Raw genomic sequence first — 19,098 nt, forward strand, 5'->3', positions numbered from 1 at the left:
ATTTGGCAATTCCACTTCCACCATTTTCTACAAACACAAACACAAAGTTAATAAGGTGAAATTATAAGTAAAAAAGAGCTTGGAAAATGGAAATAAATAAAATAACAGAATCATAAACTTACAGGTATTCGAGATTTTTTTTTAATGCCATGAAGTGCTCTACCCCAATCTGAACCACATAGGAGCATCTCAACAGTATCAATTGATAATAATGCTTTATGGGGTTCAATAACTCTACCACCCGCACTGAAAGATGATTCTGAAGCAACTGTACTGATTGGAACAGCCAATACATCCCGTGCCATCTTAGATAAGATGCGGTACTTTAAGGCATTGGATTTCCACCATCCCAAAGCGTCAAAGTTTGCATCACTATCTTCACCATTCTCACTATCAGAAATGAATACATCTTCTTCAGATATACATCCAAATCTATTTTTTTTATGGGCCGGATGATGTCATTGCTTCTAATATGTTGCCTAAAGCGTGATCTGCCACCAGAAACTTCCTCTGTAACAGAGGCAATTGAAGTAGTAGCAACACTGACTTCAGCAGCTGCTTGTTGTTGAATGATAGATGCATTATGGGCAGCAATTTAAACCTCAAACAACTCTTTCAAAGTACTCAACACAGCCTTTATGTTATCACCTTTTGTATCAAGTGGATAAATGATAGGAAAACAGAACCTAATCAACTTCATTTTGTATCTAGGATCCAACATAGTAGCTAAAGCCATCACCATATTAGATTCACCCCAATACTTATCAAATTTATCACTCATCTTAGCTGACATTAATCTCATATATTCATTCATATCCCCACCCTTAATATCCACAATTTCTTTCATTCTCCACACCTCAGGTAGAAATAGATTGGATGTAGGGTAGTCACTTCCAGAGACAACATTGGTCACATAATTGAAAACAGCTAAAACTTGGTTCACATTCTCAACCTTTTCCCACTGTTCAGGACTTACCACCCACAGAAAAGCCTGCTCTACTCTATGGTATCTAGGAAACACTTTCTTAAACCTAATTGCAGTCTTCAACATCAAGTAGGTGCTATTCCATCTGGTAGGAACATCTAAAACAAGTTTATTAGAACCCAAGTCCAAACACTTTGCTATATCACTAAATGCAATCAACCACCTCTCAGAAGCCGCTATATATTTAATCCCCTGCCCTAACAGAATCTATTATGTCCCCTATTTCTGAAAGTCCTGCTTGCACCAATAAATTGGTAATATGAGCACAACACCTAACATGAAACATAAGCCCCCCAATAGGCAAACTACCCCTCAACTCAAAATCACCTCTCAAAATGTCAATGGCAGCAGTATTAGCACTTGTATTATCAACAGTTATTATAAGTACTTTATCCAAAATGCCCCATTCAATAAAATTGTTTCTTAAGGCTTCAGCAATAACAACACCCGAATGTGGAGGAGGTACATTACAAAAATTTAAAATCCTCTTTTGGAGTAGCCAATTAGAATCCACAAAATGGCAAGTAACCACCATATATAAAACCCTTTGGGAGGAGGTCCACATATCAGTAGTTATGTTTACCCTATCAATCCCACTTATAAGTGTTTTCAACTTTTGCTTTTCAATGTTATAAGTGGCAATGCAATCACTTTTTACAGTGGCACGACTAATTTTTTTCCAGTATGGTGTGCAAGCCCTCATGAACTTGTTAAAAAGTTCATGCTCCATCATATTAAAGGGATATTCATGTAGAAGTACCATATGGGCAGCAAGTTCTCTAACTTTCTTCTCATTGAAAGTAAAGTTTGTCAAGGTCCCTAATCCATCATTGTCATCACTAGGTTCAAAAGACAAAGTCTTTTGCTTCTTAAGGCTATTCAACTCCACAAACTTCACACAAGCAGCTAGATGCCTACTAAGGGTGGAGGTAGTACTAGATTTCCCTACAGAAAACAACCTCTTACACCAATTACACTGGGATTTTTTCACACCATTTATTTCAATAGAAGAAAAGTCATTCCAGACTTTGGAAGTCCTTTGCCTTTCCCTCCTTTGGAAGGCAACTGACCCACCTTCACCCCCAGCCCCAGGCCCAACCCCATCCCCATCCCCATTCCCATCCCCATCCCCAAGACCAGCCCCATCCCTAGATACAACAACAGTAGGAGAAACCAGATTAACATGTTCATCTGGTGTGCATTCAGTGCTAGCAGACACACTAGATCCAAGAGTAGGGTCGGCAGTGGGTGAATCATCACCCATATCAACATCATTGAGTTGAAATGTATTGTCCATGATAACTGTTAATAATTTGTAAAATTAAAAAACTCGATAAATAAAATAACATAATACATTAATGGAAAATAAAAAATCAATTAACAGAAACTACATTAACAGAATATATTATACATAACAGAATAACTTATGTTTTTGCTTTAACATAGGCAGTGTGCATAACTTAACAGAACTTAATCAAAGGCTCAAAGCATAGCTTAATAGCCTTAATTAGGCACATTAATGCATTTTACTTGTACATAACAGAATATAACAAACATTTACATCATTAATCAGAGAGCAAAAATCAAAGCATAAAGTGTTTAGATCATGAATTAATGAGATGGGCAAAAATTCATCACATTGAGAATATATGCATAACTTAACAGAATTTAATCAAAGGCTCAAAGCAAAGCTTAGTTAGGAACATTAATGCATTATTCTTGTACATAACAGAATATAACAAACATTTACATCATTAATTAGAGAGCAAATATCAAAGCATAAATTTTTTAGATCATGAATTAATGAGATGGGCAAAAATTCATCACATTGAGAATAAATGCATAACTTAACAGAACTTAATCAAAGGCTCAAAGCATAACTTAATTAGGCACATTAATGCATTATACTTATACATAACAAAATATAACAAACATACATTACTACTCGGGGATAAAAAACATAGCATAACTTAATTAGGGTTTCCTATTAATTTAGCATAAGTTGTTAAAAACCTGAGCCTCCGACAGACAACTGAATATGTTGCAACTTACAATAGGGTTTGTACTTTGCAAATACAAGTCTACAACCCACCAATTTAAGGAGGCAGTGTGCACAATTTCCTCTCTGAAATGATAAAAACACACAATATAATTAGAAATTAACTAAACAACTCACAATCAAATCAGAAAATAATTTAAGAGACCAAACAAGGTATGATTCAGGAAGATAGGAGTTAGGATAAACATAACTTAGAGAGTTAGAGTGAGTCGAGTGACAGAGTCTGCTAGCTTCACTCTTCAAAAGAATGAACAAGTTCGTTTTGTCGAATCGATAATAAAGGATAGAGCAAACAAAGTTACAGAGCATGTATAAAAAGGGGATGGGAATGAATAAAAAACAGAGCAAGAGACTGGAACTGGAACCCCAATACTCAAGTGCCATGTCCATCAGGACCATCACCGTCAGATCAATAGCCATCGGAATGGTATATGCTACGCCTAGGGGCTAGGGTTTGGAGAAGAGAAACCTGCCACACCACAACACACAGTCAGGGGCACACGGCACACGGCACACATTAGAACCACATGTTAACAAAAAAAAAAAAAAAATCAGAAATCAATTAAATAACTCAAATAACTTAAATAAGCAAAAAAAAAAAAAATGGGGATTTGGCGGCGAGATTGGACGGCATAGCCGCATAGGTGATTCAGTGAACAACTAGTACTCTGGTAGTCTCTTGTATACACAAACTCAAATCTTTTGGTTTGAAATGGAAGACTGGAAGAGATTCACGTGTTACCTCAAGAGCTTCTCTCAAAAATATTGTACGAATGGCTAGAAGCCATTAGATGTAGTGGAGAAATGATCGATCAACGGCTGGGTAGGCTTGATTGGGAAACTGGAACAAACGGGTTGTTGGGTGGGGGTTGAGAAGGATTGAATGCGAGCATTCAATTCTTCAACCACAATGGGAGAGGGCTGAGACTGGCATTGAATGCTCACTGCAGTGACTTCATAGTTCCTGCAGTGACCATTGCGAATCTGCAAATGAGATCGCTTTCTCCGGTTCTCCCTCAGTCCCTCTCCTTCTCATCTCTTCATCTCCCTCAGACTCAATCCCTCTCCCTCTCGTCTCTTGATCTCCCCGCCCCAGGCAGACGAATGGACGATTAGTTTTAGGGTTTTTTTTTTCTCAAAACGATTCCCAGCCTTTGGATCTAATAAATGTTTAAACAAAAATAAAAAATGAACGGTTGGATTTAATCCAAAAATTTTTATTTTGTCCTAGCCTGCCGCGTGTCCTTCTTTTAAGTTTTAAATTTTTTAATCCAATACGGCCGTGACTACTGTAATCCCGTGCAACCCTTTAATACAATCCGTAGATTATATAGAATATTTTATTTATATTATTTCAATCGTTCGATCAGGTGATTATAGGTAGCTTACTCTGTCTAGCGGAACACCAAATCACTCTCACATTGGGCATGGTTTACAGCTGTCCTCCATTTCATTGATCCAACGGCTGTAGTTTAATCTCAAAACAATGGACGACTGATATGTGAGTCATAATTGAAGGCTCGTTTTCCCGTGCGTACGTGAAGAACGAGAAGTGGATAATTTATCCACCGCGTGCGTGAGTTGGTGAATCTAGTGCCATATATGCAAAATATTCCATCTTGACCGTTAAATCTAAGATTTATTTTTGGATTTATTTCAGACGGTTGGATTAGTGAGCTCATCAGGCAAATTGTAACACCAGATAACTACCACATGTAGGCGTGCGTGACAGCTGGGTTCCAATTTCTCAATCTAACGGTTGACGTTTAATCTCGAAAAAATGGACGGCTGGAAATAAATCTTGCATAATCGAGGCGCGTCAATCTCTTTTCCTGTGCGTTGCGTGCGAAAAGAGAGTACTGGAAGTAATTCTCTGCGGCGTGACTTAAGTGAGTCCGGTTTCATTTGCGAACGTGATTTTTTTATACCGTTGATTATGATCTTAAAATTTTCATTTAAGTTATGACCATTCGATCAATAAGCCCATGGTGTTAGGCGAAACACCAGATAAATATCTCTGCGGGGTGGTATACAGCTGTCGTCCACTTTGCAAATCAAACGGCTACGAAATAATGGAAATTAATCGGACGGATAAGATTAATTAAAGTAAAAGTTCAGATTTTTTCAAAATTCAAAAAAATTGAATTATCCCGTGTGCACAATTTTATGTGAGCTCGCTTCTCTGTTTTCCCATAAATGATCTAAACCGTAGATCTTTAATAAAATTCAAATGAATTCAACCACAACCGTTTATTTAAGTTAACAAGTTGTTCATTTTAGTACCCTAAAAAAACTCTAAACATATGTTTGGTTTTTTTTTTTAAAAAAAAACTTGTGTTGTAACTTGTAAGTTGTAACTTGTGTTTGGTAGGAATCGTAAGATTAGTTTTATAGTTTATACTTTATAGGAATTATAGCATTATATTTATTGTCATTTATTTTGCAATACCATTGGACATTAGTTAACAGATTAAAACAATACTTAAAAGGTAAAAACTTAAATACTACTTAATACATTTTATTGCATTTAAGTAGTACCATATAATTTAATTTTTTAAATAGCTTATTAATTGTACAATGGACATTAAACCTAATACCTATAAATTATTATTATTATTATTAAATCTATAAATAGCTTATTAATTGGACATTGGACATTAAACCTAATACCCATAAATTATAGTATAAGTTATACCATACCCTTATATCTTAATTAATTAACTGTACATACATTGAACATATGAATATGATGATTACTACTATTATTATTATTATTAACTAATTAATTGGACATTGGACATTAAACCTAAAAATAATAACGTAGTCTATACTCTATGCAATGTTAGTTGTACACTTATAGTATAAGTTATACTATACCCTTATATCTTCATTAATTAATTATACACACATTGAACCTATGAATATGATGATTACTATTATTATTATTTTTAACTAATTAATTGGATATTGGACATTAAACCTATAAATAATAACGTTGTCTATACTCTATACAATGTTAGTTGTACACTTATAGTATAAGTTATACTATACCCTTATATCTTAATTAATTAACTGTACATACATTGAACATATGAATATGATGATTACTATTATTATTATTATTATTTTTAACTAATTAATTGGACATTGGACATTAAACTTAAAAATAATAACATAGTCTATACTCTATGCAATGTTAGTTGTACACTTATAGTATAAGTTATACTATACCCTTATATCTTAATTAATTAATTGTACACACATTGAACCTATGAATATGATGATTACTATTATTATTATTTTTAACTAATTAATTGGACACTGGACATTAAACCTATAAATAATAACATTGTCTATACTCTATACAATGTTAGTTGTATACTTATAGTATAAGTTATACTATACCCTTATATCTTAATTAATTAATTGTACACACATTGAACCTATGAATATGATGATTACTATTATTATTATTATTTTCAACTAATTAATTGGACATTAAACCTATAAATAATAACATATTCCATATAATGTTAGTTATACTATAACCTTAGATCTTAATTACTTAATTGTATACATATTGAAGCTATCAAGCTATGATTATTATTGATTAATAACATGGTTAATTTTTTTTTTAGTTACATTGTCGTGTGGGTTGGGTCAGGTCAGATGATAAAACGGGTCGAGCTCACGAGCCCTAAACGAGTCGAGCGATTATCTAGTTAAACGAGTCGAGCTCACGATCCCTAAACAAGCTCGGGTGAGCCTGCCGATCCCAAGTTAAATGAGTTGAGCTCACGAGCCCCCGTCGAGCTTAATCGAGCGAGTCGGGTATGTGTCACTAGCTAATCGAGCGAGTTTCAACAATAACGAGCGAGTTTTTACAGTGTCGAGCTCGAGTTTGAGTCGAGCTTAGTCGAGCGGGTAGCGAGCGAGCTGTCGAGTGTGTCGGCTCATTTACAGCTCTACAAGGAATGGGAGTGTATTTGGATTGGATTAGAAGGAAATTACAGTAATTTCCACTAGTGTACTAAAGCCTTGTTTGGTTTCCAATTTCTTTTTGTTTTTGTTTTAAGAAGAAATTCATGTGCAGTTATGTGAAAAAAATTCAAAGTTTTACCCTGTTGTTTTTTTTTTTTTTCCCCATGAAATCCATTAAGTACAAATTTCAAGCACTTTAACATTAATTATTGGAGGAATGCTAGGTTTACAAACAAATTTTACAAAAAAAAATTTTTACAAACTGATGTGGCACAACATGATTGAATATAAAATAAATTCAAATTTTGAAAAACTTAATCATATTGTGCCACACCAGATTGTAAAATTTTTTTTGTAAAATTTGTTTGTAAGCCTAACACTCCTCTAATTATAGGCACGGCGAACTAACATAGGTTCAAATTTTTAATTTTATTTTATTTTTAAAAAAATTCTATAGAAATACTATTTCTTATATTGTTGCCCCGTCAAATGTTTAATTTTTCACCCTCAAATGACATGTCTACTATTATGTCAAATCTTTTTAATTTTAAACTTGGGATGCGTCTCGAACGCGCTTACTATTTGAAAGCAAAACATCATTTTAAAAAACACACAAATACACTATGATTTAATATGAAATTGAATTTAAAACTTGCCTATTTTTATTTTACATAAACACGAATGCGCACACACATAAAGAGACTATATATATCTTCGGACCCCCCAAATACAAAATCCTGATTATAAACTCCTTCTCAAGGCTTTGTTGCCTTAATGCACAAGTCATTATATTAGGTTGAATTACATGAACTTTGCAAATACTTTCTTTCTTGTTTTTTTGTTTTTGGTTTTCCATTATCACACCTTAATACAATAAATATTTCTTAACGCAATAAATATTTACCTAACATATCTTAAGACATAGACTTATAATTCTGTTGTACACGCTATGCTGAAGCAAGATCATATCCAATGAGGCAAAAGATTTGAGTGCTTAATTTCTTTGTTGATTGACGAAGGTACCTTTACAAATATGTTATGGCAATAATGAAGTGCTGCCATGGCCCAATCAAAAAATGAGCACATGTCAAGAATAAGACGAATCCATTAAGCAAAGAGAAAAAGCATGAGAAGATGAAACCTAACGAGCTTAAAATTATGCATGCAGTAGTTGTTGAAGAACTTCCAACTTTCTCTTATTTAATCCATAATCTCTGAAGACTTGCTGTGTTTTCTTTGACTCAAACATTGCCCTGTTCAACAGCTTTTATCTATAAATACACAGGTTTTCCATGCAAGATTTATCACCCATCACCATTAAAGTAATATATTAGATATGATGAAAGGAGTCCATTTCCTTGCAATTGTGGCTCTCTTGTCACTCACATCCTCCCTTGTCTCTGCCTATGATCCCAGCCCTCTTCAAGACATTTGTGTAGCAATTGATGATCCCAAGTCTGCAGGTATATATATACATATATAGTTTTTACTTATTTATTTATCAAGCTTCTACATATATATAATGGTTCTGATCATGTGAAGTATTAAAGCTCATTACATTCTGCTTAGAAGCAAGACTGTTAGTTGTATGGCATCTTACAAACTATTATTATGAATGTGTCACTTTTCTTTTTCCTTTAGTACTGACAAAGATTTCTTTCTTGCAGTGTTTGTGAATGGAAAATTCTGCAAGAATTTTAAGCTTGCCAATGCCAATGATTTCTTCTTCCAAGGGCTTCAGATTCCTAGAAATACGGCCAATCCACTTGGGTCGAATGTTACTCTTGTGAATGTGGACCTGATTCCAGGCCTCAACACTTTAGGGATATCCATAGTTCGCATTGACTATGCACCATATGGCGTAAACCCTCCCCACACTCACCCTCATGCCTCTGAGATTCTAATAGTCATGGAGGGTACTCTGTACGTTGGTTTTGTCACATCCAACCCGGAAAATCGTCTTTTCTCCAAAGTTCTAAAAAAGGGAGATGTGTTTGTGTTTCCAATTGGTCTCATTCACTTCCAGTTCAACGTGGGGCACACCAATGCTGTAGCCTTTGCTAGTCTAAGCAGCCAAAATCCAAGTGTTATGAGGATAGCAGACGCTGTTTTCGGATCTAATCCTCCTATCAATCCTGATGTTCTCGCCAAGACCTTCCAACTTGAGCCGAAGATTATTGAATATCTTCAGAAAACATTCTAATGGAACAACAACTAAGAAACTTATGGAACTGTTATGACCTTCATCTTTTAGCCATGTTAGCCTCATTCCATCGTAATGATAATAGAATAAAAGGTTGCCTATGTAACTCTCTCTAGGTGGAGTTGAGGTATAATATAATATTGATGTTTTTTGAGCTCCTCTCTCTCTCTCTCTCTCTCTAAGTAAAACACAGAAAGATATGGATGCAAGACAGAAGGGACTTGCCAACAAAATAGATGAAAACAACAAAAATTAAAATACTTCTCTTGTTAATTTAGAGTTTCACCGAAATAACGAATAGAAAGGGTTGAACCAAAGTCTCACTGGTGGTGATGACTGGAGGCGGTTGGCAACGGTGACCGGAGATTTGCCTAATTAAATAACAATATACCAAAATGAAGGCCAACAAAATGGTGAAAAATGAGGCCAACTATGAGCTTTAAATGGGAGTCAACTACGAGATGAAATAAAAGTCAACTATGAGCCATAAATGAGGTCAATTATGGGCCTTAAATGCAGAGAACGAACACCCGTTCTTTTTCTTTCAACTGATTTTTTTTTTTTTTAACCAGCCACAAAATTAGAAGAGAACAAACACCCATTCTACACAATAAAAGGTCTAACCAAGACCACTCATCAGCGCGCACCCACACGCAGCGGGTGAGGTTGCCATCGAATTTCGCGTCACTGAGTGGAGTGGCAACGAATCGAGAAATTCATCGGCGATGTCGACCATCCGGTGTCCGTCGTGCCAACGCGATCTCCCACCCGATTGAGAACCTTCTGGGTCCCAAAACACGCGGTTCTGTTGTGCAATGGTGGAGCTCGCATGTTGTCCGTGCTTTCGGAAATGGGTGCCCTCGCAGAACACCGCCAAGCCGTATTGCGAGATATCTCATTGGCGGCCGCCGCCGGGACGGGAAGGGCGCCGATCGTGGTAGCCCTTGAACATATGACGGTCGTTTCTGAGGAGGTTGATGATGATGATGATGATGATGATGAGTCCAAGGAGGTTATGGATATACTTTTGAGGGAGTCTATGGCGGTCGATGTGGGCAGACCCATCCCTGCCACTCGATCTGCAATCGAGCGATTGGAGAAGGTAACCTTTGAAGATGGGTTGGGGTGGATCGGAGAGTGCATAATTTGCACGGAGGAATTTGAGGGTGGGCTGGAGCTCACTCGGCTGCCGTGCTCCCATGTCTATCACGGAGGTTGCATTGTCAAGTGGCTGAAGATGAGTCGCCTCTGTCCCCTCTGCCGCTACCCATTGCCCCCTGTCCATTGAGATGGGCAAGGATTTTAATTTCTTATTTGGGGTTTCATTTTCAATTTACTTTTTATACAAATTATGACTTATTATTCAATTTTTGGCTTCTTCATGTTGGATTCCAAATTACTGGAGCAACCTAATAAAATTGTATAGTTCTCCAAAAAATTCAAGTTTAGTGTTTGTTGTTATATGGATATATAACATCTGCTTTATGTATTTTTGTTTGGTGAGGACCTACAATAGTTGCTTTCCAAAATTTTAGTGGTTTTTTTTTTTTTTTTTTTTTTTTTTAATTGAATAGGGAAAAAGGGTTAAAGGGGAGGATGTTTTCTATTCTTGATCAGGATGGAAGAGACAATGTAATATCTTTTGGGAATGCTTCTAAAAACAAGATGGGAAGCGGCCCACTTTGTAAGAGCATGTGCACAGAAATTTGTATTAAGAGACACTTTTAAAACATTCTAACTTTGAAAGGAGGACAAACCTAATATAATATCAAAAATGATATTAGAAAAATTCCAAGAGGGAAAAAGAGTATTGATAGCCAAAATCACAAGAAGAGCATCACCCTCCAAAAAAAGAGAATTGAAGGCCGAGGATAAAGACAACTGAGATGCAAGATGATAGAGATTAGATTTGTATTTCATTCCAATTCATTAAGATTATATTATTTAAAATTGGAACTAGATTAGAATTATGATTAATTAGAGTTCTTATCAGTTTATCATTCTATTGTACTCTATTTAAAGAGCATATTGTCATTGATCGAGAAGAGTGAAGAATTATTAAGCGAAAGCTTGTTTATGGTTTGTTTCCAACTCTAATTGGATTTAATTGTGGTCTCTCCTACCCGAAAGGAGTTCAATATTTCTATTCATTGTTGTGGGTTTCCATCACAACAATAGCGGCTAAAGCTTCACCAATAAGAGTGTCTGTGACAAGCAGCTTCTGAGTGGCTGCCAAAATAATATTTGATCATCAATGAGAGTATTGACTTTAAAAAACTAAACTCAAGTCGTAAGGGTCTTAGTCTTGGTGGCATTCTATGGGGTCTAAAGTTCGAATCACCTTGGGTGCAAACAATTTTTTGGAGCCAGCATGTTGACGAAGCCGGAATATTATTTGATTCGTGTGGAGAGAGCACTTTACATGAGTCCGAAGTTTACCCAAGAAAATGGGGTATATGAAGTGAATATATATATATATATATATATATATATAGTATTGAGTTTAGAACCCCTGTACATGGGATAACTCTCCCAGAATTAGGGTATTAGAGTAAGGCATCATTGGGATTTGAATGTGGCAAAACAAGCTGAAAACAGAAAAGAACAAAAATTCAAGTTTTTGTGTTTGCTGTAATTTACTGTTGAGTCTTAGGGAAAACTACACTTTACCCCCCCAAAGTTTGGGACAATTTTCAATTCAACCTCCAATATTTCAATTTTTGCAATACATCACCCCAAACTTCCAAATTTTTGCAATTCAACTAATTTTATCCTAAAATTCCCATATTGCCCCTAATTTTTTATAAAAAATTTTTAAAAAAAATTCGGGGTGGCCACCCCTTTGGCCATCTCACCATTTTTAAACCCCAATTTTTATTTTTATTTTTGTTAAAAAAAAAATTAGGGGCAATTTAGTTATTTTGGGATAAAATTGGTCGAATTGCAAAAATTTAGAAGTTTGGAGGGTGCATTGCAAAAATTGAAACATTGGAGGTCAAATTAAAAATCGTCCTAAACTTGGGGGAGTAAAGTGTATTTTCCCCCCGAGTCTTATTAATGATTGTCTTTGAATAATACCATGTACTTTATGTATCTTTGTTTGGTGAGGACATACTAATGTCTTGAGTAAGCTGCAGTACACAACAGTTGCTGTCCAAAATTTTAGTAGTTTTTTTTGACATATCCGCATAGGAGCGGGGAAGGTGATTCGAACTAGTGACCTTTACTTCATTAGGCGTAGTCCTAGCCGATTGAGCTACCTCTTGAAGACTATGAACTTGGCTGGAGCATGTGAACAATTTTGGGCTGCATCTTGAATTGGGATTAGTATATATATCCCTATCTAGTAATGTCATACTTTGTAATTTAGTTGTTCAAAGCAAATTATTTGGGAATTTTGGTTGCCCATCTTACAATTTATACCTAATTGTCTCCAACATTATTCTTCTTGCTCTCTAGCTTCTGTTTTGCTTTCATGCTCATCTCTCTTGCTGTTTCTCATTTTCTGTGGAAAGGTGAAGGTGACCTTAATCAGAATTACCAAGCCATGAACTCAATGTTTACTTTTGAGATATGGAGTGGTGAATTTATAGGTGTTGAATCCAATTATATTATATCTTCATATCTTTCAGAGTAAAATTCTCTTAGTATGGTTCTATAGTCATTACTCATATCCTTTGGAAAATCATCCAACATGCCTAGCCTTGTTAATGATTGGTGTTAATATTTTGATCATATTTCTTTTATAGGGAAAAATATAAAATGGCCCCCCAAATAACCAATTAGTCGCAAGTTGGCCTCCCAATGTTGAAAATGTAATAAAGTAGTCCCATAAAGTTTCAAAAAATGTCAAATTGGCCACTCAGTTAGTCAGTACTGTCAAATTAGATGAAAAATGCAATACGACGTTGTTTTTTGAGGTTAAGTTACTAAAATGCCTTTTTGAAAAAAAGAAAAATCAATTAAAAAAAGGCTCCCCAAAATGATGTCGTTTGGCTTGAAAAAAAAAATTAAAAAAGCCTGGGGGTGGCCGGCAAGCCACCCCCTAAACCACCCCTTCTAAATTTGTTTTTTAATTAATTTTTTTCTCAACCCAAACAACGTCGTTTTGGGGGACTTTTTTTAAATTGATTTTTTTCTTCCGAGAAAGGCTTTTTAGTAACTTAACCTCAAAAAACGATGTCATATTGCATTTTTCATCTAATTTGACGGTGCTGACTAACGGAGTGGCCAATTTGACATTTTTTGGAACTTCATGGGGCTACTTTATTACATTTTAAACATTGGGGGGCCAACTTGCAACTAGCTGGTAGTTTGGGGAGCCATATTTTTTCCTATTTTATTTCATCTTACAAATTAACCATTAGATTTGTAGCCTTATATGGATCCCATATAAGTGAAATGTAGACGCCACAAATCTAATGGTTGATCTATTGAATTTATAGGAGAATATGGGTCAAATATGAAGAACGTATTAACCTATAACATTTCTCCATAAATAATGTAAATATAATTGAAATTGCATCTTGTTTTGAAAGCGGCTGCTGACAAGACACCCATAATGTTAATTACATGGCTAAATCGTGAAGTTTTCTCTGATTCTTACCAGAATGGAGATTCACTCTGTTGTTGATCAACTATCCCTCAGTAGTTGGATTAGGCCTTGTAGAATTTGGATTTTTGTTGCTTTCAGATGGGTATTGGAAATTTTTTTTTTTAGAAAAAAAAAAGAAGAAGAAGAGAAAGATAGAGAATAAGTTATTTGATTTTGCTTCATCAGGTACTTGTAACAAATGTGCAGCTGGGAGCTGAGCGAGGGATTGTTCTTCTAGTCAATATGTGAATTTCTGCCGAATAACTAGACTGGTTTCTACATTTAGTAGGTCCAACCATATTAACCCCCCCTTCTTTTTTCTTTTTTTTTTTTACATGTCCGCACAAAAAGAGGGGAAAAGCGGAGGCGGATTCAACTCCGTTTCATGGGCCATAATCTCCAACAAATTGAGCTACCATTTAGGAACGTCAACCTATGTTTTTGAGTATTATGTATGACTAGAACTTACGATTCCTTTTATAGGAGTATGAATTCGATAAATCCGCCTTAGCTATTTGAATCAATGCTCATTCATTTTTTCTATAGACTATAAAAGAAATTGTGGATTTTCAAATTAGGTAGTTTAAGTCATTTCTTTGCATTGAAACGCTTGAAAAATACTATATATTAAAAATGTGGCATGTTATTATTGAGAATTTAGTATATATTGTTATAATGTTCTTACTCTCTATGTTGTAAATAGCAAAAAATTATCTTTTGGTTTCTGAAAATGAAGTGCCGGTACAAAAGTAAAGAATGAAGTCTTTTAGGAAGAAAATTCTTTCTAATTGTCTCAATAACAATGCCACGGTCTTAATAGGTGGCATAATTCAAAACGTTTCGATGTAAAGAAATAGCCTAAATTAAAATAAAATAAAAATCTACCGTGTCCTTTTCTCAAATATCTTTTTACCTTTATATCACATTATTTTTTATTACTATTAAAACAAAAAATTCATAACAAAACTCTTTACTAAACGGGCTTTCCATAAGGCAATTAGTCATGGTTCCTGTTAAATATATTGGATAATATATTAGAAGCGGAAAAAAGAGAGAGAAGAGAGAGAGAGAGCGAAAGCACACAATGGACTACATTGTATTGACTCTGATAAAAATAATGAATACAGAGGCCTCTATTTATAGAGAGGCAAGTAACCTAATAGATTAAGGAAAGGTAAACCTAGTAGAATAAGGAAAGGTAAACCTAGTAGAATAAGAAAAGGTAAACCTAGTAGACTAATAATACCTAAAGAAGTAAATAACAAGTAATATTCTTAACATCCCCCCTCAAACTCAATGTGTAAACTTGAGTTTGGATAAACGAAAAGGGAAAGAAAAAAGAATTCGCCGAAAAAGCTGCTTGTGCCGAAACAATTGCCGAAGTAACGCCATAAAAGTTGTTAGAGACCCGTGGATTCTGCCTGAATTTGAGCAATGCATTTAAGCTGGAGCTTGGTTCACTTGGTTATAATTTGACTTGAAAACCATATATTAGTAATGAAGTAGCACACCTGGTCGGCTGAGAAAAGTAGGTTCAGTTAAAAGGGGCTTGTTTGGCCCGTAACCCTTGGACTGTCTCGCCTGATCGGCTGAGCTAAAGTCTGACCCAAAAATTCTAGCTAGTAGATCGTCTCGCCTGGTCGGCTGAGATAAGTAGGGCCGGTTGAAGAGGCTAATCATGTCTGAAACCCTTGGACCGTCTCGCCTAGTCGGCTGAGATAAGTAGGCCCGATTGAAGAGGCTAATCATGTTTGAAACCCTTGGACCGTCTCGCCTAGTCGGCTGAGATAAGTAGGCCCGATTGAAGAGGCTAATCATGTCTGAAACCGTTGGACCGTCTCGCCTTGTCGGCTGAACTAAAGTCTGATTAGTAGACCGTCTCGCCTGGTCGGCTGAGATAAGCAGGGCCGGTTGAAGAGGCTAATCATGCCTGAAACCCTTGGACCGTCTCGCCTTGTCGGCTAAACTAAAGTCTGGCCCATCTAACTAGTAGACCGTCTCGCCTAGCCGGCTGAGCTAAGTAGGGAGAAAAATGGCCGGTTGAAGAGGCAAATCAGTGACCGGTGATGGCGGCATTTGACAAGGCATAAGTGGGCCGGTTGAAAGGGGCTTCTTTGGCCCGAAAACCCATGGACCTAAGGAAAGATTGGTCTGACCCGAGAGTGCCATCCGCAAGAAGAATGAACCGGATTGAATTGCGCCAAAGAACAGGCTATAAAACCGAATTGAATAAGCATAAACCAACTTGAACCGCATAAAACAAACGCCTAAATTTGAAAAAGAGTCTTGTTTTCTGCCATATAGAGATGCCAAAAGCAAAAATAGACCATAAATTTGAAATCAGGACGAAAAATTGAGTAGGAAACACCTGGTCAATTTTTTCAGTGGTCAAAGTCAAAGTCAACGGTCAACGATTGAAAAGTCAACGCTGACGTGGCACTAATGACGTGGTAAGGTCTGACTTGATACTGATGACGTGGCACTGATGACGTGACACGTAGGGCTGGCGTGGCTATGCTGACGTGGCAATTAGGGCTGACGTGGCAAGGATGGCGTGGCACGTGGGTACGATGGTGCGTGTACCGGAGGAGGCGTGTACTGGCGCGTGGATCTGACGCGCGAAACTTCTGGGGGCGCGTGGGGGTGCGTGGAGCGTCGTATGGAGGATATGGGACTTGTTCTGGAATCACCGAGATGAAAGCTATCGATCGGTGGCCTTGGAGAAGTGATCGGACCACCGTGGCGGCTGGTGGGGGAAGGGCAGTGGCGGAATTGCCAAAAATTTTGGGCGGCGCGTGAGAGCGCATGGAAGCTCCGATGGGGCTGTGTGCGGCGGCTCTGGGACGGTTGTCTTCCTGGTTTTCAAGCGGTATAGTGATACACTGAAAACCTCGAGGAGAAGATAGAGAACCATGAGGAGCAGAGAGAATGATTCGCCGGATAACACTGGCGGCGCCGGAAAACGTCAAAGACGTTTATTGGAGGCCACAGAAAGGTGGCTCTGATACCATGTTAAATATATTGGATAATATATTAGAAGCGGAAGAAAGAGAGAGAAGAGAGAGAGAGAGCGAAAGCACACAATGGACTACATTGTATTGACTCTGATAAAAATAATGAATACAGAGGCCTCTATTTATAGAGAGGCAAGTAACCTAATAGATTAAGGAAAGGTAAACCTAGTAGAATAAGGAAAGGTAAACCTAGTAGAATAAGAAAAGGTAAACCTAGTAGACTAATAATACCTAAAGAAGTAAATAACAAGTAATATTCTTAACAGTTCCCAAGTCCCATACACCACATAATTATAGACATCAAATAGAGATATATATTTTTAATAAATTCGTAATTGACAATCAGAATTATATATAATTTTTCTAAACAAAATTCCTCATCAATTCATATCAAATCATTCACGGGCAGGCAACTTGAATCGACAGAGCGGGCAAAAATTATTCCTGTGCAGCCAATTCACGATGCAGTTTTGATCAAACAGGTGCATACATGGCATGCGAGCGGCTGCCGCGCCACCGATGAGCTCTTCCAAACAGATGCTACACGTCTCCCCTGTTCCTTGTTCAATCTCCACCTTCTCCAACGCTTCAATCGACGACTCACTTGCCGGAACCAACCCACAAACCCGGTCGTCGACGGCCAACCCCAAAACAAAATCGTCATCGACGAACTGCGTCACTTCAGCCGTCACACGCATCCTCAGAACATTCCAACCCGCGTAGTGTTTCTGTCTCGCCATGTCATTCGCGCAACCCAAGATTCTTTGTATCATGAATTCTTGAATCCCCAAGGGAACGCCTGACTTCAAAAAGCATGTCGGATACGGTTGACGTGGACGTGGTTTGATGAAGAATAGCGTCGCGCTTCACCTTGAATGTTTTCCGGAATGTCTCGCTCTCGAGGTTATCAAAAAGCCGTAGATCGCAGGAATCGTCTTCAAGCATGGAGTGAGGGACGTAAGTATGTGAAGCTTCGATCTCGACGACGAAGTCCACGTCAGAGGAGGCATTGTCGTCGTCGTCTTCGGGCATTACAATATCTAGCGGCAGAGCGCTGCAATAGTTGTCAAACTCCATGTCGGCGGGAAAAGGAATTGAAGAAGCCGATGGAATACTATGAATATATAAATAGGGTTGAATTGTTGAAGAGAAACCGTTGGGCTTAATTAATACTTGGAAGATAAGGAGATGAAAGAGAGGGTCGTAATATTCAAGGAATTTCAAATTGAGTCGGTTGGAGTGGCAGAGCCACTTGAGGCTTTAATTTGGGGATGCCGTGAGCTTTTAATTTTAATTTTAATTTTTTTTTTGCTATTTTTCTACCCAAGTTCCACACAGTACTTCCAAAAAAAATTTTTTTTTTTTTTTTTCCTCCTACTTACGCAAGTTACCACTCGGCACTCTCAAAAAAATTTTAGCGGCACCCCAACATCAATTGTCTGGCTCCGCCACTGAGTCGATGGGAGAGATATGTTTTATTTATTTATTTTCTTTTTGGCCATAACATATCAAGTAGTGTAACGCTACCATTTTTTTATCCTCTTAATTATATATCACTTATTTTTTTATTGATTGTTTTTAGCTTATTTTATAATTGTAATAAAAAGTTTTTAAAAATGATTAGTTATACAAGGAAAGAAATTTATCCTTAATTTTACTTTTTGAAACATGAATGTTCTGTCTAGATAATAAGTTTACGTTATTTCAAAAGTTTCACTCTTTTTCAGTTACACGTTCTATACTCCATTATGCGTGAACATGTACAGGTGGTTCATATCCATCAAAATCTAAGAAAAGAGATTAAAAGTTGTTTAATTAGGGCCCAACTTTAATTTAAGTTGATATGCTGGGAATAACTTTTTTAACAAATGAATGTGATCTCTAGGCGGAAGGCGCCTCCGGCTTGTGTATATAAAATAAATTGCGATGCGGCTATTGATAAGACTATAAAGTTGATGGCTGTGGGTGTTATTGTAAGAGACAGTTTGGATAAGGTCTTTTTTTTTTTTTTTTGAAACAATTTTGGATAAGGTCTTGGCATTAATGTGTGTGCAGTCTCTTCCATATATATATCACCGACGCAATAATGGCAGAGGTTTATGCAGCTTGGAAGATAGTATTTTTTGGCAGAGATTTAAGCCTACGGAATATTATTTTGGAAGGTGATGCTCTAGAGATTATTCATGTTTTTCAATTGGAAGACCAACTATGGTAGAGAGACGGTACGTTGGTTAAAGATGCGAAGATTGTTTTGCACAGTTT

At 36.7% G+C, this 19,098-nt stretch overlaps 3 protein-coding genes across 3 annotated transcripts; 2 read left to right on the forward strand and 1 right to left on the reverse strand.

Annotated features, from left to right (window-relative positions):
- The first annotated feature begins 8,353 nt into the window (after positions 1–8,353).
- Positions 8,354–9,323, forward strand: LOC132172171 (germin-like protein subfamily 1 member 13). Its single transcript, XM_059583621.1, has 2 exons — positions 8,354–8,488; positions 8,693–9,323. The coding sequence occupies exons 1-2, from the start codon at positions 8,362–8,364 to the stop codon at positions 9,226–9,228; spliced, it is 663 nt and encodes a 220-aa protein (XP_059439604.1). The 5' UTR covers positions 8,354–8,361; the 3' UTR covers positions 9,229–9,323.
- A 755-nt stretch (positions 9,324–10,078) lies between these two features.
- LOC132169687 (E3 ubiquitin-protein ligase MPSR1-like) lies at positions 10,079–10,516 on the forward strand. The gene has a single exon (XM_059580681.1). The coding sequence runs from the start codon at positions 10,079–10,081 to the stop codon at positions 10,514–10,516; it is 438 nt and encodes a 145-aa protein (XP_059436664.1).
- Positions 10,517–17,231: 6,715 nt separating this feature from the next.
- On the reverse strand, positions 17,232–17,576 carry LOC132169688 (E3 ubiquitin-protein ligase SIRP1-like). Its single transcript, XM_059580682.1, has one exon. The coding sequence runs from the start codon at positions 17,574–17,576 to the stop codon at positions 17,232–17,234; it is 345 nt and encodes a 114-aa protein (XP_059436665.1).
- Between the last annotated feature and the right edge of the window lie 1,522 nt (positions 17,577–19,098).

This window comes from Corylus avellana, chromosome ca2 (assembly GCF_901000735.1).
Source record: "Corylus avellana chromosome ca2, CavTom2PMs-1.0".
Classification (NCBI taxonomy): Eukaryota; Viridiplantae; Streptophyta; class Magnoliopsida; order Fagales; family Betulaceae; genus Corylus; species Corylus avellana.

Excerpts from the sequence above, each read along its gene's own strand:
- LOC132172171 (XM_059583621.1), top strand. The coding sequence starts at position 8,362 with ATGATGAAAGGAGTCCATTTCCTTGCAATTGTGGCTCTCTTGTCACTC. Across the intron at positions 8,489-8,692 it reads TGATGATCCCAAGTCTGCAG|TGTTTGTGAATGGAAAATTC; the intron begins GTATATATATAC and ends TCTTTCTTGCAG.
- LOC132169687 (XM_059580681.1), top strand. The coding sequence starts at position 10,079 with ATGGGTGCCCTCGCAGAACACCGCCAAGCCGTATTGCGAGATATCTCA.
- LOC132169688 (XM_059580682.1), bottom strand. The coding sequence starts at position 17,576 with ATGGCGAGACAGAAACACTACGCGGGTTGGAATGTTCTGAGGATGCGT.